We start from the raw sequence: 23,250 nt of genomic DNA on the forward strand, positions 1-23,250 counted from the left end.
CCAGCCAACCCTTTTACCTATGACACCTTTCATAATGCACAATGGGCAAGAGCCATTTTTCCCTTCACTGCAGCACCTTAATAATAAGGCAGAATGCATATATAAGAAAAAGATACAAAACTATATACTGTTTATAAGTATAAAATTACATTTCCAGACATGATGGGGGAAAGAGAATATATTAACAGAGCAATATTCTCTGAAAGTAACAATTTGGAGAAATTTGTAGAAGAAAATTGTGTTTATATGGGTGTTAAGTTAGAAACTCTTCTGCATTGTAAGATGACATGAAGGAAATACACCAAAACGATCCCACCAGTGTGGGAAATGGGATTATGGGTGAGTCGTTCTTTTTTTTCTCACTCTTCTGTATTTTCTATATAAGGATGTTTTGTTTCTATAAAGGAAGAGAGCTTTACTGAGAAAAAGAGAGAGGGGAAGAGAAAAAGCAAGCAAGCTAGCTATCTTCTTCCACCTCTGCACATTACCTTATAGCAACCATATGCAAATGCATCACGACTCATAATTAAATGAGATTAGATACTCAATATAATTCCAATAGGCAAAACTAGGTACTCATATTTACAGGCAATTTAAGAAAGAATAAGAGTAAAAACATAGTTATAATGAGATATACCCATGTTCTAGTAATAAAATGGATTTTTTTATCACTGAGCTAAGATCATGAGTTGATCATGAGTTAATGTGGTAGGAGCTAGAACTACGGTGGAGAAACATCTCAAAGCAGAAAAAGGAGAAATAACTGGTCTTCTCCCCTTTTCCTGACCTCCAATCTTCTACCAGTGCCTCCCACTGGCCAAGCCTACCCAGAAGCCTGCTGGTAAGAGAGCCTAGGAAATGCAGTTTGCAGGGATTCACCTCCTGCAATAGAGAACAACAGAGAAGGGCAGGAAATCTCAAACCCAGCTTCATGATATTAATTACTAAATGATGAAGCTATCATTGTATTCATATATAATTCTAGTAATGAAATATAAATTATTTTATATAAAATCTCATTTTCACAAGGCAGAAAAAATGTACACAAAGGTACATACACATACATGCACATTCCTAATAAGCTGAATAAGCAAGACTGTAATACTAAATCTATACTGGGCATAAAGGCAAACTATTCAAAATGAGTAGTTACTTAAGAGCAACAAAGGTAGATATGAAATTGTTACAGAAAATCAACAATAATATCACCAAATAAGCATTCACAAAGGACATCAAAATGCAAGCAGCACAGAATATACTATTATCAAAATGGCCCCAAAACATCCCTTTCTTCAAGGAACAAAAAAAATCCTAATACAACATATGTGAAGAGAAAGGAAGCCTAGATCAAAATCTTCTTTATGTACAAGGCTAGGAAAAAGCATGTAAAAATAACTCAGGGGGAAAAAATGGTAACTTTTTGCCACTCTTCACTTTCTTCCTTTGACAGACTCAAATATTCTTTATTCTATTTTTTTATTATTTGTATTGAGAATTTGAGGGAGAGCACAACAGCTTTAGATTAAGGTTATAAATGATGTTTTTCCATAATGATGATGAAAAATAACACTTCTGCTTAAATATAGTAGTAAAGGGAAAAATATTTGGCCTCTTAAATAGGAAAAAAAATCACAGGAGCTATCTTTATGTTGGTAGAACTGTATACATATACGGATAGTCACCGACTTGAGATGGTTTTACGTAATGACTTTTTGACTTTACAATGGTACAAAGGAATGCACATTCAATAAGCACTATACTCTTGAGTTTTGAGTTTTGACTTTTTCCTGCACTTGCGATATACACTACCATACTTTCCAGTGATGCTGGGCAGTAGCAGTGAGCCACAGCTCATAGCCAACAATGGGACCGTGTGGAAAAGCTATGATTCTGCACCCATACAACCATTCCGTATTTCACTTTCAGTAAAATGCCATACAATAAATCCACTGAGATATCCAACACTTTATTATAAAAAAGGCTTTGTGGTAAATAATTTTGCCCAAATATAGGCTAATGTAAGTATTCTGAGCATGTTTAAGATAGACTAGGCTAAGCTATAACATTTAGTAGGTTAGAAGTATCAAATGCATTTTCAACAAAAATGCATTTTCAACTTAAAGTATTTTCAACATACAATTGGCTTATCAGGACGTCACCCCATCATAAGCCAAGGATGATTTATACAGATACATATGCATTACCCTATACATAACTGAAAAATCAAGATTTGAATATGAAATCCATTCTGTCAAGAAAGGCAAATGGGGCTGCCAGTGTCCATACTCAACCATAGTTTCACCATAAGACACACATAGAACAAATCTCTGAAGTGAAACATGTTTATAGAAGCTATTGAATTTTAATTGATCTAAGTATTATTCCCTTTCTTACAAAGGAACAAAAGACAATAAGGGGGAAAGTAATAATAATTATCCCAATAATACAGAAAAGCTAAATCTGTTAAATCTATCATATATTATGTTGAACAATATCACTAAAATGATGTAGGAAAACCTAAAAACAGTATACTATTACCTTTATAAGGACTTTATTTGGGTAAATTACTGCTAGTCTTCAGTGCTGCTAGAAAATGATACTTGTATATTTCTATATTTGAATTTTGTTCACCAGATCTACTAATAAAAATTTCCATGTAATATTTAAATATATATTATAGCTCTTTCTGAAATAAGGCAGGGTATGAATAAATGAAGAGCAGAAGGGAAGAAAGAACCACAAATGTGGGAGACACTTCACTGGGAAACTTCTATTAAAGAAAAAAACAGTAAGATTCTAGATTATCCATGATACTTCAGTTGAGATCTGTTAAGAATCATTACTCTTCCAATTTTATGTTTTATGTACTTTCTTCCTGAGTGTTTCCTAAGTTAAAAAAATTTTTGAAAAGCTATCTAATAAATTGCTTCAGTAAAAGTAATATCCAGATCACTTAATGCCTTAAGTAGCATAATATTTGGAACGTACAATTGACCCTTAACACAGGATTAAAGGACACTGACCCCTTGCACACTTAAAAATGGAGTATAGCTTTTGACACCCCAAAAATTTAACTACTAATAGCCTACTACTGACCAGAAGCTTTAACGATAACATAAATTGTCAATTAACACACACTTTGCATGTTATATGTGTTATATACTGTATTTTTACAATAAAGGGAGCTAGGGGAAAATACATTATAAAGAAAATCACAGGGAAGAGAAGATATATTTACAGTACCATACTGTATTTACCCAAGAAAATGCACATATAAGTGGATCTGTGCAGTTCAAACCTGTGTTGTCAACAGTAGTTTTCAGTTGAATAATTAACAACAAAATACCCAGTTTGAGTCAGTTCAACAGTTCAAAAGATTTAGGCTTAATCTTATAAAACTGCCAATTTTGAGCTTGTTTAACCTATAAAACTAACAATTTCCTATGGCTCACCTAATATATATCTCAGAACTCTCAGCAGTATGTTAATTATCTTCAATAATTAATGCCACTTGATTCATGCCAGAGAATTCCCACAATCTTCAGCCAGAAAAGGATGCACCATGGAATGTGGTGGGCTTGGAGTTGCTTATTGAAGAGTTCTGAATATATCTGGCAGGAATTCAAAACCTGGGCTTTGCATATTAATCAATGGTTGCATTTGTGATTATTCAGAAAGCAAAACTAAACAAAACATTCAGTTTTTGAAGACTGGGACATGATAAACATTTTCAGTTTCTCTGAGTTATAAGTAAAATTCACCCAACAGTCAAAAATGCGTTGTTAAATATCATGCAGTAACAAGAGAGCTAGACATTCATTTAAAGAACATTTGCAAAGACTTCTTATTTCTTTTATTCAAACTGCAGGTTTTTTACAGCTCAATGGGTAAAAAGAACCAGTCTAAGTACCAAACAGAGTGGACAATTATTAATAAGGAGCAATAAACAAAATACACACCTCCTCCAAAATTTACCTCTTCCTCAAGATTATTCAGGAAGAAATAATCCAGCTGTTTTAATCAGTCCTCGTTCCTCTTTAGAAAGTAGGCAACAGACGGGGGAAATGGTCCAATACAAAGGGTACTTTTGAAAAGTCTAAGAAAAATGTACCAATGGTCTCACTTTTATCTTAAAAAGGGGAGAGAAGAGAAAAAAAAAGAGAGAGAGAATAGAAAAATAAAAGAAAAGGAAAAAGAAAAGAAAGAAGAAAATTCATATTAACATCTAACAAATGAGATAATAAAGCAGGAAAATTCAGTGGTTCTACTAGTCCAGAGAATGACAATTTCATTGATTCAAAAAAATATTTACTAAGAATTCGTTATACCAGACACAAGGGATGAAACAGTAAACAGAAGTGACAAAGTCCCTGTACTCAAATTCCATTATAATCTAATGGAAAAGAAAGATAATAATGACACAAATGACATTTACGATGGAGAAAATGAAAGCCAGTAAAAAAGGCAGAGAGGAAGGCAGGGCTTTCTTCTAAGAGGGTGAGTAAAGGCAGAACTTGACTGGAATATTTGAAGAGACCAGAAGGGAGGAGCCGGGCAAGCTTTGCAGATCACTTAAGGAAGGCACTTTCCAGGAGAAAAGAACACAAATGCAAAGGCCCTGAAGTGAGAGAATACTTGGCATATTTGAGAAAGAGTGAGGAGGCCACATGACTGGAGCAAAATGATTTACAACAAATCCAAGGACTCTGAACTTGAGTGACTGGAACGAAGTTAGTATTACTAACATAAACCGTCAAGTTAAAAGGAAGAAACTCATTTCTGGGAGGACGAAAGCTGAGATTTAGTGAACCTCTACAGGTCACAGTTTCTACAGGACCTTCCAGTGGGGAATGAATTTTTACAGAACTAGAGATGGGGACATGGAAGTCATCGATAGAGAGATGATGGCCCAATCTGCAGGAACAGTAAAGAAGTGGAAGAAACAAGCATAAAGAAACAAAATACAGACCCCAGGGGTATGCCTGCATTTAGCAGGTGGGAAGAAGAGAGGCAGAGGAAAAGAGCCAGCCAACCTTACAGGAACACTGTGGCTGTGATTACATGTGAGAGAGAGAGAAAGTATGTGGATATGGGAGAGCACACGTGTATGCACGTGAGCCAAGCACACGCATGTGTGTTTAGGGGAAACAGAAAGGGGAAGGCATGTGCAGAGGAACACACACATGTTAACAACATTCAGCATTAACTTGTTATCTTCCCTTGTAAAATTTTTGATATTTTGGAAATTCAACATTTGTAACTTGTTTTAATTTTCAGAACTCCAGTTGTTAGCATCTAAGAGCATTTTCACCAAGGTCCACTGTATTTATTTTATTAGTAACAACTTCTTTACTAGATACAATATGACATGCTTTAGTCATAAGCCTTGAACATGCTAATTTTAATGGGAAAAAAAAAAAAAAAAACCCTCAAGTGAGAAACTGTTCCAGAAACAAAACAAAACAAAACAAAAAACCCTTGAGAATTAACAGGATCCATTCTGAGAATACTGATATAATCAATACTAAAAATAAAATATACAATAAAACATTAAGGAGTATGATGTAAAGTGGTTAAAATATTCAGAACTGGTTAAAGATTCTTTCTTCAGGTTTTTTATCTTATCTGTTTAAGATCCTAACTTTTTTCACTAAATGATTTCACTGCTAATTAATTGCAAATAAATATTTCACTTAAAAATTAAGAGAAACTGTAGTTTTTTATTAGATTTTTTAATAATATTTATATTTTGTTATACATTTATGAAAAGTAATAAATAAACCATAAATCACAAAAGGATAGGGTGCTACTGAAGGGTTTATTGTTTAAATTTTAAAATGATTTAGAACAGATCGATTATCAGTAAGGAAAGTGAACCAGTAATCAAAAACCTCCCAACAAATAAAATTTCGTATCAGACAGCTTCACTACTGCATTCTAACAAACATTTAAGGACAAATTAATACCAACCCTTCTTCAATTATTCCAAAATATAAGACAGAACACTCTCATACTGATTATAAAAGGCCAGCATTATCTTGATATCAAAAGCAGACAAGGACACTACAAGAAAAGTAAATTACAGGGGCACCTGAATGGCTCAGTCAGTTAAGCATCGTTTCAGCTCAGGTCATGATCTCAGGGTCATGAGATCAGGCCCTGTTTCTCACTCAGTGTTAGTTCACTTGAGATTCTCTCTCACATTCTCCCTTTGCACCCCCCCCCAACACACACACTCTAATAAATACATACTTAAAAAGTTATTTATGGAACAACATCCCTGATGAACATAGAAGCAAAATCCTCAACAAAATATTAAGCAAACTGAATCCAACAGTACATTAGAAGGATCCCACACCATGGTCAAGTGTGATTCATACAGGGATCAAAGGATGGTTCAATATCCACAAATCAATCAATGTCCATACCACATTAACAAAATGAAGGATAAAAATCATATCAGTATCTCACTAAATACAGAAAAAGCATCTGACAAAATTCAACATCCATTTATGAGAAAAACTCTCAATCTAGATGAATATACAGGGAATGTACCTCAACATAAGGGCCCTATTTGACAAGCCCATAGCTAATATCATACTCAATGATGAAAAGCTAAAAGCTCTTCCTCTAAGATCAGGAACAAGACAAGGATGCCCACTTTCAACATGTTTATTCAGAAAAGTACTGGAAATCCTACACGGAGCAATTAAGCAAGAAAAAGAAATAAAAGGCCTACAAATCAGAAAGGAAGAAGTAAAACTGTAACTATTTCTATACGACATATTACATAAATAGCCCTAAAGACTCCAACAAAATATTGTCAGAACTGGGGCACCTCAGTGGGTGGCTCAGTCATTAAGCATCTACCTTCAGCTTGGGTCATGATCCCAGAGTCCTGGGATTGAGCCCCACATCAAGCCCCACATCAAGCCCCTCATCGAGCCTGGCATCAGGCTCCCTGCTCAGAGGGAAGGCCTGCTTCTCCCTCTCCCACTCCCTGCTTGTGTTTCCTCTCTCGCTGTCCCTCTCTTTCTCTCTGTGAAATAAAGTATAAAGTCTTTAAAAAAAAAAAAAAAAAACACTGTCAGAACTAATAAACAAATGCAGTAAAGCTTCAGAATACAAAATCATTAAAAGAGTTGTGTTTCTACACACTCACAGTGAGCCGGAGTACTGAGCATTTTTTCAGTGGGATGCTAGTACCTCTAGGGATTCATTAATCTGAAAGAGGGTGTGGGGCTTGTCTTTGCTGAGACTATTTTCCATCTCTGCAGAGAAGTTAACTTGCAGAAAACTAATAGTACAAATAATTCCTGTCCACAAAAATGCAAATTGTGTCTAGTGGAACTAAAGAGTTTTGTCAGCTTTTGCATCCATTTGCATCTATTTTAGCTTGATTAATCTCTAACAGTAAGGCACTCTGAATTCTCCTTTGAACGAAATCTCCTTTGAATCGAGTTGTGACACTTCATTGGTTCCTTCATTAGTTAATGAGTTAAATATCCTCGGCATGTGTTCATTTTATATCTGTATGAGAGTCATGATTATATCTTCGTAAACTTTATCCTTCAATAAAATGAATAAAAGATTATCTCTATCCTTTCTCAAAAACTCACAATATAGTAAAAGGAAATAGAAACATCCGTAATCAACTAGAATGAGATGACGTATTAAGACCTGGATATGGGGGCGCCTGGGTGGCTCAGTGGGTTAAGCCGCTGCCTTCGGCTCGGGTCGTGATCTCAGGGTCCTGGGATCGAGTCCCGCATGGGCTCTCTGCTTGGCAGGGAGCCTGCTTCCTCCTCTCTCTCTCTGCCTGCCTCTCCAACTACTTGTGGTTTCTCTCTGTCAAATAAATAAATAAAATCTTTAAAAAAAATAAAATAAAAAAGAAAAGACCTGGATATGAACAACATACTATAAGAAGTAAAATCAAAACATTTGGTTCTATTTTTATTTTTATTTTATTTTATTTTTCTATCTGAAAGGTTTCAGAAAGCCTTACATCTTAAGTTACAATTATATAAGGAAGGGGCCAAAACTTGGGCCAACCCAGCCCTATGTTTGTTTTTGTATAGTCCATAAGCTAACATTTTTAAATGTATGGGGGAACAAACAAACAAACAAAAAAAGAGGATGATTATCTAATGACATGTGAAAATTACAAAAAATTCAAATATGTGTCCATAAATAAAGTCTTATTGGAACATAGCCATGCTCATTTATGTATTATCTATGGCTACTTCCATGTTAGAGTGACAGAGCTGAGTAGCTATGAGAGAGACCTTACGAGCCACTCATCAATTCATACTGCGGCTCAGCACACCATACACCGTACTATGAAGCTAGAACACAGCAGCATTGCAAGTTCCCCATGTATCACCATACCATGTGCTTAAAATTACTAATTTGTACACAATATATCAAAAATAAGCCAAAAAGAGACAAGTGGACTACCAATGTCATGCTTTTAAGACATAGGAGAATGTGGGTTTCGTTATCAAATAAGATCGCAAAAAAACTGTTTATTATGTGCTGACACTACAGCCGTGCTGAAAGAAAGAATATAGATCAAACATCACCAACTATGCACTCACCACAATATTCTCAACTCACAGGAAAACAACAATCTGAAAAGTCAAAAAACTCTAAAACGGAGTAAGTGCGTAAAGCATCACACAAAATTAAAATTTCTTCACAAAAATAAAAACAAGGCTGCATCCAGAGTAAATTCTCAAGTAGATCACTTGTCAGCAGAGCAAGGAAAGCCACTGGCTAATGGTCAATCAATTAAATCATGTTTGACTGTAGCAAAGAAATCCAGAGAAAACAAACTGATTTAAGCCTAATAGTCTTTCAGTAAGTACAGGCTTGAATACGCTTGAGGGCATTGAGAGCAAAATTAAGAGTCAATATGAAAATGAGGCAAAATGATTTCAAGTGGTTTCCCTTAACTCTTGATGAGTCAACAAACGTAACCAATACTGTGAAGCTGCTAAGGAGTCAATGCAACTTTAAAGTGGCTGAAGAATTAGCCCCATGTGCAGTCTGCCTAGGACAACCACAGCTGACAATGTTCTGAAATAAATTCAACAAACATTCATTCAGTGCAAGTGGAATCTACTAAGATACTTCATGCCAATTTTGGTAAAAAATATGGGTGAAACAGAAAAAGTTCAGTTGGACCTGTTTTCGATCTCTGTTAACAAATGCTAAATGGTTTTTATAATTAAGTTTTCGCTGCATATTTGATGCTATTTCTCACTGAATCTAACCTAAAACTACAAAGCAAAACATAGCTTATGAGAAACACTGATCAATGTTAGAATCACAATCACGAGCTGTCATACATATTTTCCAACATACCAAACGCTAAAACAAGAAGAGAGATCTCCATTACCACAAAAATTTGCAGTGAACATATTTTCTGAACTCAAACTACAGTTCCAGCAAGGTTTTCCGGAAAATGTCCACACTGCAAAATCCATTTAACTTTGCAATGGAGCAGCTTCAACCTCATCTTTAATGGGATGTTTGTAATATTATGTTATATTAAAAAGTCAATATCAAGAGAAGAATCTAATAGAATTCTATAAATGCTTTCCAAGAGAAAAATATGCTCAATTAAAATCACATGCTCATGAACTGGTTGGGATACATATTTGGCAATTCCTGAGTGAAAAGGCATTTTCAAAAATCAAATATGTAAAAACTCATTACAGATCATCAGTGACATGAATATTTGCATTCAAATTTTGGTGGTAAGAAACATTAACTTTACTACAATTTAGTAAAATGTTATTCTTCACAAAAGGAATTTCACCATTCTTATTAACAGACCCAAACCACAAAAAGTTGTAACAGATTAAATGTGTATCTCAAACCATCATGTATAAAACTACACTGAATAGGATTTTTCTACCCAATCCCCAATAAAAAGTGCTTTTCCCAAAAAAAAAAAAAAAAAAAAAAAAAAAGTGCTTTTCCAGCATTTCAGTAAATGTAACTCCATTCTTCAGGTTGATTAAGCCAAAAAATGTAGTCAGCTTTAACATCTCTTTAGCTCACTCTCTAACATCCCACTAATCCACAAAAACAGTAGGTTTTATCTGCAGAACTCTCTCTAGAATCTAACCATTTTTCACCTTATCTACCATTCCAGTTCAAGCTACTGTTACTGTTCACCTATAATAATAACCTTCTAACTGGTCTTATTTCTTCTTTTGCCTCCCTTTTTAGCCTATTCACAGAAATCAGAGACTTCCTTTAAAATTTTAAGACAGATCATGTCACTTTTCAGCCAAAAATCCTTCAATGGTTTCCCATCTCACTCAGCAAAGAAACCAAAGTCTTTATAAAGTACCACAGGAAACTACATGATCTGCTCTCTATCCACCCAAACCACTCTCTGGCCTCATCTCCTTCTACTTTCCCCTGGCTTGTTCAATTTCAGCCACATGTCCTACTTGCGTTTCCTCCAGCTTACTTTTTATTCCTATGCGATAGCCTTTAACTTGTCCTTCCAATGCCTAAAATGATGCTTCCAGATAAGCACACTACTCACTCCCTCACATCCTTCTGCTCAAATTTTACCTTCTCCCAGAGGCCTTCCGTGGCCTCTTTTATAAAGCTACCAACCATCCTTTCCCACATTATCCTACCACTCTGTAACTCCACTACTCTGCATAAATTTCTACAATAGCACCTACCATCATTTGACATACTATATACTTAATTATTTCCGTCTCCTCTTAAACCATTAAAATATAAGCTGCATGAAGTCAGGAAGCTGGTGTGTTTTGCTCAGGGCTCTGCACACATTGCTTAGAAGAGATTATTTGCTCAATAGCTACTTTCTGAATAAAATAAGAAAGCAACACTAAAAAAGTTCGTAAGGATTCATCAGTTCCTTCTCCTTATAGAAGTAAACTATATACACATATATATGCATAAAACTGATTTACCATCGTGCTAAGTGTTTCTTCCCAATCAGGCCGCTCTCGAGGGTGAACATTTCTATGTAGTTCTGGGACAAAATCATCCTCCTCAGAATGTACCGAAGACTTCATCTTCCTAGAGATAAAAACACGAGAGACTATGGTAAAAAGTCCCAACGGTATGAAAACCTTCCAGTAATTATAATTCAAAAAATAGAAAATTATGTCAGATTTGAAGTTTAATTAACAGCTTTAGTGGTTAGTACTGATTCCCCATTTGTACTCTGGCCTTCAGGTATCTTTCCTAATGTACCTAATACCCACTTTTATTCCGAAAGATAAATGTAAAGTTAATAATTTTGTAATTCTCATGGTCTGTGGTAATTATTATGTAAGACTGATTTTATCTGTTTAACCCAGTAGGAACCTAGAAAAGATTTGCAACAGCCACCAATATTAATGGAACTGTGCTAAGCATTAGTAAAATTCCAGGATTAGTAAAATTCTAGGAATATAGCCTAAGAAATTCCAGGAATATACACTCTCAAGAACAACAATGAAGGCTAAACAAAACATATGAAACAACTTTTCTAAAGGCACAGGAAAGCAATCAATACAAGTAGGAGCTCTGGGGCTACATTCTCTGAGAGCTTACAAAGCAAATTCCACATTTAAATATTACTTTTGTATAAGAGATTTTCTAAATCAATAATGAAAATAAGGCCCAAGCATAATATTGTAGGCTTACTGGACTAAGCTGGCAGAGGTTGTAAGCTGCAGTTGCCAAAGCAGATGGGGCTTCAGTGTGACAAATGACCCCTAAAAAGACGTGTAGAGAAAGAACCCATAAATCTACATGGAAATTCCCCTGAAACCATTAATTAATACCAGAGCCTACAAGTATGCAGGACAAGATGCTGAGAAACCTATCCAAAAACAGCTGATAGGCAACTAAAGAGCCAATAGGACATTTCTGCAGCCCAGTCATGCTGTAGAGATGAAGGCTGGTAAGCAAGCACTGTCAAGATGGAGGAGCATTGAAAAAAGAAAAGAAACCCTGGGCTCCTGAGACTCCAGAAAAGCCATGCCTTAGGAGTAAGGACAAACTAGCAATATATGAACTCTAATAAATCCAAAAACCAAGACTTTATAGCATTAGAACTGCCAGTTAAAAAATAACAATAATAATAACTCTCTTCAGAGGAAAATAACATTCTACAGACCCTCTGCAAATATTTTACCCAATCTAGTATCCAATAAACATTACAAGGCATGCTTTAAAAAAATTAAAAATAAATTTTAATTAACATAAACAAATCAGCAAAAATTGGGGAAAAAGTCAAAACAGAGACTCACATTTGTTTCAGACTTTAAAATTATCAGAAAGGGACTTTAAAATGCTTATGATGGAGTTCTGCCTTCTGCTTATGATGTAGTGAAAGCTGTAAAAAGCACTGCATCCAGCCAAACAAGACAAAAGGAAAGATAACCTAAGAAATCATAACTTTCTTGGATATATCAGAAAACTGAGGCAACCAGCTAGTCTGAACACTAAAGACAGGACTCTCCATGATGAGCTGGTTCGCAAGCAATTATTGCTTAGAGCAAAGCAGGAAAGAAGACAGAAGCTAGTAAGAAGAAATCAGTTAAATTCTCACCAAGTTTTATCAAGTTTTAAATCAAAACTAAAAACATTTATGATTATTACATTCAATAACATTTTTTAAAACTAGATGAAAAGATTAAGAATTTTAAGAGACAATTGGAATCTGCAAAACAATCAAATGCCCATCCTGAAATTGAAAAATGCAGCATCTGAAATTAAGAAGTCACTGAATGGGTTTAACAGAACAACTGATATGGCTAAAGAGAGAATTAGTGAACTAGAAGACAGCTCAGTAGAAAATATCCACCCTGGCGCAGACAAATAAAAAAGAGAAATACACAAAACAACACAAAACATGAGACTTGACTAAGAAGGTCTCAAATATGTCTAAATTAGAAAATCAGAGACAAGGGAGATGATGAAAAAGAAAACAAGACAACAGCAATATTTGAAAAATAATGGCTAAAATGTTTTCAAAACTTTCAGAAGTCATCAAGTAGAGATTCAAAAAGTCCAATGTCCATTAAGCAGGATAAAAAAAAATTCAACATATCTTACAACTTATTAAAATACCCCAAATTTACTTAAAAAACAAAGTACTACTTGAAATTCTTAAAAGCAGCCAGAGAATAAAAGACAGGTTGACTTCAAAGACACAACAATAACAATGTAGGAGGACATTTCGATGGAAATGAAAAGACAATGGAGTAAACCTTCAGCATAGTAAGAGGAAAAAATAGTGCCAAACTAAAATCCTCTAACATCATTCATTAAGTCATCCATTAAAAAGGCAGGGAAAATGGGGTGCCTGGGTGGCTCAGTTGGTTAAGTGTCTAACTCTTTGTATCAGCTCAGGTCTTGATCTCAGAGTCAGGAGTTCAGGCTCCACATAGTGGGCATGGAGTACACTTAATTAAAAAAAAAAAAGTAGGGGAAATAAGTTCTTTTCAACAAAAGCTGAAAAAATTTATCATCAAGAAACCTACAATAAAAGAAATAGTAGAGTTCTTCTGACTGAAGGAAACTGAGCCTTCTGTCAGAAAACTACAGAAATTTATGAAAAGCACAAGGAAAAAGTGAGAAAGTATAAGTAAATAATGGTTTACAAACTGACACAGAAATAAAAACAGTGTCCTATAAGTTTTATAATAGACATAAAAAAAGCACAAAGGATAGGAGAGACATATGCAGTCAATTAATACAGAAATTCTCAATTGGGTAGGAAATGAAATAAGCACTATTTTAGAAATGAATATGGTTTGATCTTCACAGTAACTATTAGAATAATAGTAAATAAATGTATAACTAAAAACCTAAAAACAGAAAATCTTTCAGAATAAAGCATATCTGATTAACCCAGAAGAAAGCAGAGAAAGGAAGAATAAAGGTACAAAGAATGAATAAGACGAATTAAAAAATAAGTATGAAGGTGGCAGAATTCAATTCAAACACATTATTAATAATTATTAAAGTGACCAGACTAGTTAACAAGCATGTGGAGCAACTGGAACCTTCATTTATAGCTGGTAGGAATTGAAATTGTGCAGCCACTATAGAAAAAGTTTGGCAGTTTCTCAAAATACTAAATAGAAAATACCATATAATTCAGCAATTCCATTTCTAGATATTTAACAAAGAAAAATAAAAACATAGGTCCACCATGAATTTATACATGAATATTCATACCAGTATTCTTTATAATATACAAAAAGTAAAAACAACCAAAATGGTAATTACCTGCAGAATGGACAAACAAAATGTACCAATCTATATAATAAAATATTATTCAACCATAAAAACAAAAAGAATGAAATCCTGATTCATGCTACCATGAGAATGAATAGTTAAAACATGCTAAATGAAAGAAGTCAGACACAAAAGACCGTATGTTTTATTATTGCATATATATAAAATGTCCAAAAATAATAAAATTCACAGAAGACAAAAGTATACCTGGTGGCTGCCATGGGCTGGGAAGAGGAAGACATGGAAAATTATCACAGGCATACCTCATTTCATTTCTCTTCATTCTATGACACTTCACAGATACTGCATTTTTTTAAAAATTGAAGGTTTGTGGAAACCCTGTGTCAAGGTAAGGTATCAGCACCATTTTTCCAACAGCATTTGTTCACTTCATGTCTCTGTTACGTTTGAGTAATTCTAGTAGTTCAAACTTTTTCATGGATATTGTATTTGTTATGGTGATCTGTGATCTATTATCTCCGATTTTATCGCAATAATTGTTCTGGGATGCCACCAACTATGGCTACACAAGATGCCAAACCTAATAAATGCATTTTTCTGATCCCTCCACCAACTGGCCATTGTGTTCTGACTGCTCCACCAACCAGCCATTCCCCCCATCTCTCTCCCTCTCTTCATACCTCCCTATTCCAAGACAAAACAATATAGAAATTAGGCCAATTAATAACTCTAAGATAGCCTCTAAGTGTTCAAGTGAAAAGGAGAGTCAAATGTCTCTCACTTTATTTATTTTTTTGTTTGTTTGTTTGTTTGTTTGTTTGTTTTAGAAAAGGAGAGTGAGAGGGAAAGGCAGAGGGCAAGGGAGAGAGAGAATCTTATAGCAGGCTCCACACCCAGCACAGAACCCAATGCAGGGCTTGATCTCACGACCCTGAAATCATGAACTGAGCCAAAATCAAGAGTCAAATACTTAAGCGACTGAGCCACCCAAGCAGCCCCTCTTTTCCCCAAATGTCTCTCACTTTATATCAACAGCTAGAACTTATTAAGTTTTGTAGAGAAATTTTGTCAAAAGCCAGGATAAGCCAAAAGCTAGGTCTTGTATGCCAAACAGCCAAGTTATGAATGCAAAGGAAAAATTCTTGCATTTCCTACTCAAATGAACACATGGATGATTAAAAAAGCAAAACAGCCTTATCACTCATATGGAGAAAAATTTAGTGGTCTGGATAGAAGATCAAACCACCCACATTCCCTTAAAACCAAAGCCTAATCCAAAGCAAGGCCCCTAACTGTCTTCCATTCTGTGAAGGCTGAGAGAGAGGAGGAAGCTACAGAAGAGTCTGAAACTAGCAGAAGTTAATTCATGAAGTTTAAGGAAAAAAGCCAGCCATCTCCATAACAGTGCAAAATGAAGGAGCAAGTGCTAATGCAGAAGCTGTAGCAACTTACCCAGTAGATTTACCGAGGATAATTAGTGATAGTGGACACACTAAACAACAGATTTTCAATACAGACAAAACAGCCTTAAATTGGAAGAAGATGCCATCCAGAACTTTCATAGCTAGAGAGGACAGGTCAATGCTTGGCTTCAAAGCTTTAAAGGACAGACTGGCTCTCTTGTTAGGAGCTAATGCAGGTGGTGACTTTAAGTTGAAGCCAGTACTCATTTACCATTCTGAAAATGCTAAGACCCTTAAGAATTATACTAAATCTACTCTGCCTGTGCTCTGTAAATGTAATAAAAAAAAAAAAAAAAAAAAAGCCTGGGTGACAGCACATCTGTTTACAACATGGTTTACTGAATATTCTAAGCCCCATGTTGAGACATACTGTTCAGATTCCTTTCAAAACATTACTGCTCACTGACAATGCATCTAGTCATGCAAGAGGTATGATGGAGATGTACAATGAGATTATTGTTGTTTTCATTCCTGTCAATACAACATCCATTCTGCAGCCCTCAGATTAAGGAGTTATTTTCTTTTTTTTTTTTTTTTAGATGTTATTTATTTATTTGACAGACAGAGATCCAAGTAGGCAGAGAGGCAGGCAGAGAGAGAGGAGGAAGCAGGCTCCCCACTGAGCAAAGAACCCGATGCGGGGCTCGATCCCAGGACCCCGAGATCATGACCCAAGCTGAACGCAGAGGCATTAACCCACTGAGCCACTCAGGTGCCCCAAGGAGTTATTTTCAATTTTCAAGTCTTATTGTTTAAAAAATACATTTCATAAGGCTCTAGCTGCCATAGAAAGTTAATTACTTCATTATGGGCAAAAAAACCTGAAAATCTTCTGGAAAGGATTCAACATTCTAGATGCCATTAAGAACATTCATTTGATTCACTGGAAGAAGTCAAAATATCAACATAAACAGGAGACTGGAAAAAGTTTTTTCTAACCCTCATAAATGACTCTGAGGGACTGAAGACTTGAAGTAACTAACTACAGGTGTGATGGAAAGAAAAGAAAACTAGAATCAGAACTAAACCTAAAGATGGGACTGAACTGCTGCAATCTCGTGATAAAACTTGAACAGGTAAGGAGTTGCTTTTACAGAGGAGCAAAGAAAGTGCTTTCTTGGGTGCCTGGTGGCTCAATGGGTTAAGCCTCTGCCTTCGACTCAGGTCATGATCTCAGGGTCCTAGGATTGAGCCCCACATCTGGCTCTCTGCTCAGCAGGGAGCCTGCTTCCCCTTCTCTCTCTCTGCCTGCCTCTCTGCCTACTTGTGATCTCGCTTTGTCAAATAAATAAATAAATAAAATCTTAAAAAAAAAAAAGAAAGAAAGAAAGAAAGAAAGCGGTTTCTTGAGATAGGATCTACTCTTGATGAAAATTCTGTTAACATTGTTGAAATGACAACAGAAGACTTTGATTATCCCATAAACTTAGTTGACAAGGCAGCAGCAGGACTTGAGAGGACCAACTCCAGTCGTGAAAGAAGTTCTACTGTGGTTAAAATGCTATCAAACACCATCACATGCAACAGAGAAATCATTCATAAAAGGAAAACTGAATCGCTGAAGCCAAGTTCCATGTTGTCTTTTGTCAAAAAAGTTGCTACAGCCACCTCAACCTTTAGCAACTACCACCCTGATCAGCCGGCTGCCGCTGAGGCAAGACACTCCATCAGCAAAAAGATTACAACTTGCTTAAAGTTCAAATGATGAGTAGCATTATTTAGCAATAAAATATTTGTTAACTAAGGTATGTATGTTTTTTTAGAGATAATGCTATTACTCACCTAATAAACTACAATATAGTTTAAACATAAACTTTACATGCACTAGAAAACAAAGAAATTCATTTGATTCACTTTAGTGTGATACTCACTTTATTGTGGTGGTCTGGAACCAAACCCATAATGTCTCTGAGGTATGTCTGAACTAATAAGTAAGAGATTTCTTTCTGAAATATTCAATAATTAGATAATGATAATGGTTGTGCAACTTTGTGAATATACTAAAGCCACTTAACTGTATACTTTAAGAGAGTGAATCTTACAGATGCAAATTATATCTTAATAAAAAATTAAATGGACTAAAAATTCTAATTAAAATACTCAAAGGGGGACATTTCATGGTAAAAATGTTAAGAAGACAGGGCATCTGGGTGGCTCAGTCGGTTAAGCCTCTGCCTTCAGCTCAGGTCATGGTCCCAGGCTCCTGGGATCAAGCCCCATCAAGAAGGGGCTCCCTGCTCAGCAGTGAGTCTGCTTCTCCCTCTCCATCGAACCTTCCCTCCCCCTGCTTATGCTCGCTCTCTCTCTTAAATGAATAAATAAAAAATCTTTTTTTAAAAAGTGTTAAGCATGATATAATAAACAAAAGCAAAACCTGAAAGAACTAAAAAGAAAATAAATAAATCCACAATTACAGTTGCAGATTTTAACAGATATCTCTCAGTGACCAATAGAATAAGACAAAAAAAGTGTCCTAAGTATACAGATCTGAACAACCTACCTTTTCAACCTGAACTAGAACATTGAACCTAACAACTGCAGAATATAAGTCCTTTCCAACAGCATATTAAATATTTACCAAAAGACCATAATCTAGGCAATGAAGCAGGTCTCAAAAAATATAAGGAATTTAAATCATGAACGAAGTGTTTTGTGACCAGCACAGAACTGTACTAAAAATCAATTACTGGAGAATAACTAGAAATTCTCCCAAATGTATGGAAATTACAAAACACAATTCTGAGTAATTCATGAATTGAATACATGAAATCACAGTGAAAATGAGAACATATTTTTATCTGAATGGTAATAAAAATACAACAGATAAAAACGTGAAAGACACAACTAAAACAGCGAATTTCAGACCTCTAAGTGTACATTACTGAAAATAAGGCAAGTTGAAAGCAAATGTTCTAAGTCTCTATTGCAAAAAGCTAGAAAAAGAATAGCAAATTATTCCAAGAAAGTAGAAAGAAGAAAAAAAGTGTTTAAGTAAAAAATCAGTGAAATAGAAAGCCGACTCCTTTGAAAGATTAATAAAATAGATAACACCAAGAAGTTTCATCAAGGAAAAAACAGAACACAGAATATAAACAATGAAAGGAAAGTTACAACTAGAAAGCCTACAGACAAAAAGATTCTGAGGACAATTATATAAACAACTTTATTCCATATAGGTGTGAATTTCCATTGAAATGGGGAAATTTCCTTAAGAACACAACTTACCAAAACTGAAACAAGAAACCAAATAATTGTGAAAAGGCCTATAGCTATTAACAAAGCTGAATCTGTGAGAAAACTCCAGACCCAAATGTATTCATTGGTGAGTTCTTTCCAACATTCAAGGAATAAATTAGAGCGATATTATATTCCTCCAGAGTATAAAAACAAAAGGAAGATCCCTTTTCAACCTGTTCCATGAAGTTAGGATAGTCTTCATAACAAAATGGGACAAAGACATTAATAGAAAAGAAAACTGTAGGTCAGTATTATTAACATAGCTGCAGAACTTCTAAACAAAGTAGTAACAAATCAAACCCACTGGTTTACAAAAAGGATATATAATACCATTTCCAAGTAAGTTTTAGTCCAAAATGCAAACTGTTTTATCATTCTAAAATCAACTGCTATAACTGACCATATGATTAAAATAAAGGAATAAAAACATTGTCATTTTAATAGGTAAAATTTAATACCTATTCATAATTTTTCTAGATATAGATAGATACATGAACGTTATTAAAACACACACACAAATAACATCATAGTTAATGGTGAATACTGATGCTCTCCTTATGATAGGCATGGTTAATAAGGTCATAAACAAGAGAAGAATGTCTTCTATACAACATTACACTTGATGTCTTAGTTTTTTTTTTAAAGAGGGGAGTCTGGGTGGCTCAGTGGTTAAGTGGCTGCCTCCGGCTCAGGTCATGGTCCCAGGGTCCTGGGATCAAGCCCACATGGAGGCTCCCTGCTCAGCGGGAAGCCTGTTTCTCCTCTCCACTTCCCCTGCTTATGTTCCCTCTCTCCTGTGTCTCTCTCTGCCAAATAAATAAATAAAATCTTTTTTAAAAAAAAATAAAAATAAGTACAAGAGAAAGAAAAAGAAATAAAAGGTAAAAAAATTAGAAGGGAAGGCTCCTGGGTGGCTCAGTCAGTTAAGCATTGAACTCGATGTTGCCCAGGTCTCGATCTCACAGTCTTGAGTTTAAGCCCTGCTTTGGGCTCCATGCTGGGCATGAAGCCTAACTTAGGAAGGGGAGGGGAGGGGAGAAAGGGAAGGAAGGAAAGGGAAGTAAGAAAGAAAGAAAGAAGGGAAAAATAGAATTCTCATCATTTAAAGATGACACAATGTGTTCAGCAGTTAGAATAAGATAATTCAGCAAAATCGCAGCAAAGAAGGTCAAATGCAAAAATCAAATGATTTATACATACTGTTATTATACATTTAATGGGGGGGAAGCCAAATACAATAGATAAGTAATTTACACTATTCTCCACGTAAAACTACACAGAAGTGAAAAAGAATCATTGCTGCCATCTGCAAGAAATGGATGAATCCCATAAGTGTTGAGAAGCAGAAGCCAGACAAAAGTATATGTTAATCTTAATAAATAAGTGTATCAAATCATCATTTTGACCATCTTAAGCAATATTATATGACAATTATAGCTGGGGAGGAAAGAGTACATATTGTATAATTTTATTTACATGAAGTTCAAGAACAGGCAAAACAAATCCACTGTAACAAAAGTCAGAATAATGGTTACCTCTGGGACAGGTATTGACTGGGAGGGGCAAGGGTTTTGTGGCATACTAACATTAATTTATATCTTGTTTTGGGCTGTGTTTACAGGGATATATACATTTATATAAATTCTTCAAGCTATATACTCATGATTTATGCATTTTATTATATGTTATACCTTAATAAAAGTGTAAAATAAAAGTCTGTTGGTAAATATTACACATTTTAAAAAGATTAAAATTATGTTTATATTGTATGTATTTTGTGTCATAGAACACTTAATCAACTCCATACAAACTTAATATCTATTTATTTAATTGATCCTTTTGTTCCATGCTTTTTAAACTATGAGCAAATTTTACCCTTAACATGATTAATTATAGTTTCAAATCTAACAGAAAAGACAGAGTGTTAAGATTACCAACCATAAAACCCAAAGAATCCCATGCTTTATTTACAAATTTTCTGTAAAACATCAGATTTGAACCTGCATATTTTCAAGCAAAAGGAAAAAGGAGAAAAAAAAAATTTCCTCAAATTATGGGAACCAGCCTCACCATCCCACTCATTTAAAAATTATTTAAATCTCTGACACACACTTTATCTTTGTATGAATCTTGTTCACAGCTTGTGAAAAATTGTACTTGACAGTGTTAAATTCCACAGAGAAGTCCAAGTGACACATTGCCTGAGAAGCGTTTCCTAAGATACTGCTTACACTTGGGCATATCTTTTCTTGATCCCTGAAGTAAAACTCCAGGCACAATAGAATTTTATCTTTCTCCTTTTATTCCCTTAATCTTTGTTTGCATTCATTGCTGGTTCTTTGCTAAGTTTGGTTCTGGCTCTGTGACACTTCATGGCCAGGAAGTTGTTCCCCAATGGTACAGGAAATGATTATAAAGTCATTTTATGGTCTGAGCATGTGGTGGTATTTGACAAATAAGAGACAGGCATCTACACTCTGTCACAGACAAGAGAGAACTGAGTTCATGACTCAATTTATATCTGTCTGTTTGTGAAAGAATATGACTCAATTCCACCGCAGAGAAGAGCTCTTTCCGTGGGTATCAAGTTTGATATCCTATTTATTTTACCCATGGCTGAAGTGTAAAACTGAAGATGCAAGGTGTTAGTTATGTCTGCAACTAATAGTCATTAACTGTCATCATAAGGAGTAATATATCTTCCTACCTTCAGAGGATTTAATAAATTAGATTATATAGCTGCTTAAAATATAGCATATTTTATATTTATCCTGGTTGGTTTATATACACTATTAAATGCTTATATAAACCCAGTATTCCCAGAATTCCCAGAAAATAAAGAAACTGATCTTGTAACACCAATGGAGTCAGCTGTTTGCTGAAGCCAGTGGAATTGAGTTGTAGTCATTTCCAGCTGAAAATGGCAGATATACTATAATTCTTAATAGGTATTATAATTTTATCAGACAGAAGTCCTGCCCAATTCCTAGCCATTAAGCTCCTCGCCTTATATATTCTTCCAGATTCTTTATGAATATATCTACTCATATGTAATCTTTTCATGTCTTAAGAATATATCCATAACAAATCTGAAAGCAATGTGTAAATATGGTCTTTGTGCAAAAAATGGAAGAACAATTTTATTCCTCCATTACCAGCCCACTTTTTACTGAAAAGTATATTTACACACCAATATTTTCTAATATTTCCATAGTATTCTGATTTCCATAGGAGTATATAAAGAGCTTCTTTGCTGTCTTCACAATTGTATGATATCCCACTGTGTAGATATATTCCATAATTTAACCAGTACCCTACCAATAGATTCTTGAATTATTTCCAATTGTTTAGTATTACAAGCAATGCTACAGTAAGTTTATAAACATGTTGTTTCTACACATGTGCATGTATATCTGAAGGACAAATTCTCAGTGATGAAAAATATCCTTTTGACATATTAGCCCATGTTTCTATTGGGACAGTCTTTTCTTACCTATTTTTAGTTCTTTATATATTAAAGAGATTAGTTCCTCATCTGTAATATGAGTTCTTAGTATTTTTCCCAGGTTGTCATTTGTCCTTGCTTATTTTTTAGAATACACGTTTTATATTTCATGTAGTTAAATTTTGTAACTCTTTCCTTTATGGGTTTTGCGTCTTAAATCATAGTTCTAAAAGCCTTCCCTGGCCCCAAATTTTTTTTTTAATTTTCCCATGTGTTCTTTTAAAATTTTTATGATTTCATTTAATACACTTGTATCTTTGATAATTTTGGAATTTATCCTTGCTAAGAGGCAGAACTTCAATATTTTTTTCCTACTGATGTGTATGCAGTTTCCCGCAAAGGACTTACTGAAGAGCACACATAGTCCCTATTCATTTTTGAGAAGCCATCTTTATCATATCTAAGTCTTCCTATGTGTTTGAGTGTATTTTTCGGCTTTCCATTACATCCCATTATGCTTTCTTTTCAGGTACCAGCACCACAAGGTTTTAATTATGAAGACTCTATATTACAGTATCTGGTTGCATTAGCCCTTGCTTCTTTTCATCTTCCCAAAGTTTCTTGGTAAAGTTATTTAACCAAGATCAACCTATTGATCAGTTTGTCTAGGTTTGTTTTTTTTTTTAAAGATTTTATTTATTTATTTGACAGACAGATCACAGGTAGGCAGAGAGGCAGGTTTAGAGAGAGGAGGAAGCAGGCTCCCTGCTGAGCAGAGAGCCCGATGTGGGGCTCGATCCCAGGACCCTGAGATCATGACCTGAGCTGAAGGCAGAGGCTTTAACCCACTGA

At 34.9% G+C, this 23,250-nt stretch overlaps 1 protein-coding gene across 3 annotated transcripts in view; it reads right to left on the reverse strand.

The window, feature by feature from the left end:
* Nucleotides 1–23,250, reverse strand: part of ARHGAP32 (Rho GTPase activating protein 32) — a 299,252-nt gene that overhangs the window by 178,281 nt on the left and 97,721 nt on the right. For 2 of the 3 annotated variants that reach the window (XM_059184831.1, XM_059184850.1), the window contains exon 2: nucleotides 10,968–11,076. In XM_059184831.1, coding sequence (XP_059040814.1) covers nucleotides 10,968–11,072 — 105 coding nt within the window. In that variant the 5' untranslated portion in view covers nucleotides 11,073–11,076. Of the gene's footprint in view, nucleotides 1–10,967; nucleotides 11,077–11,688; nucleotides 11,760–23,250 lie in introns of all 3 variants that reach the window. The other variant, XM_059184839.1, reaches the window with a different exon arrangement.

Source organism: Mustela lutreola, chromosome 1 (genome assembly GCF_030435805.1).
Source record: "Mustela lutreola isolate mMusLut2 chromosome 1, mMusLut2.pri, whole genome shotgun sequence".
NCBI classification, from domain to species: Eukaryota; Metazoa; Chordata; class Mammalia; order Carnivora; family Mustelidae; genus Mustela; species Mustela lutreola.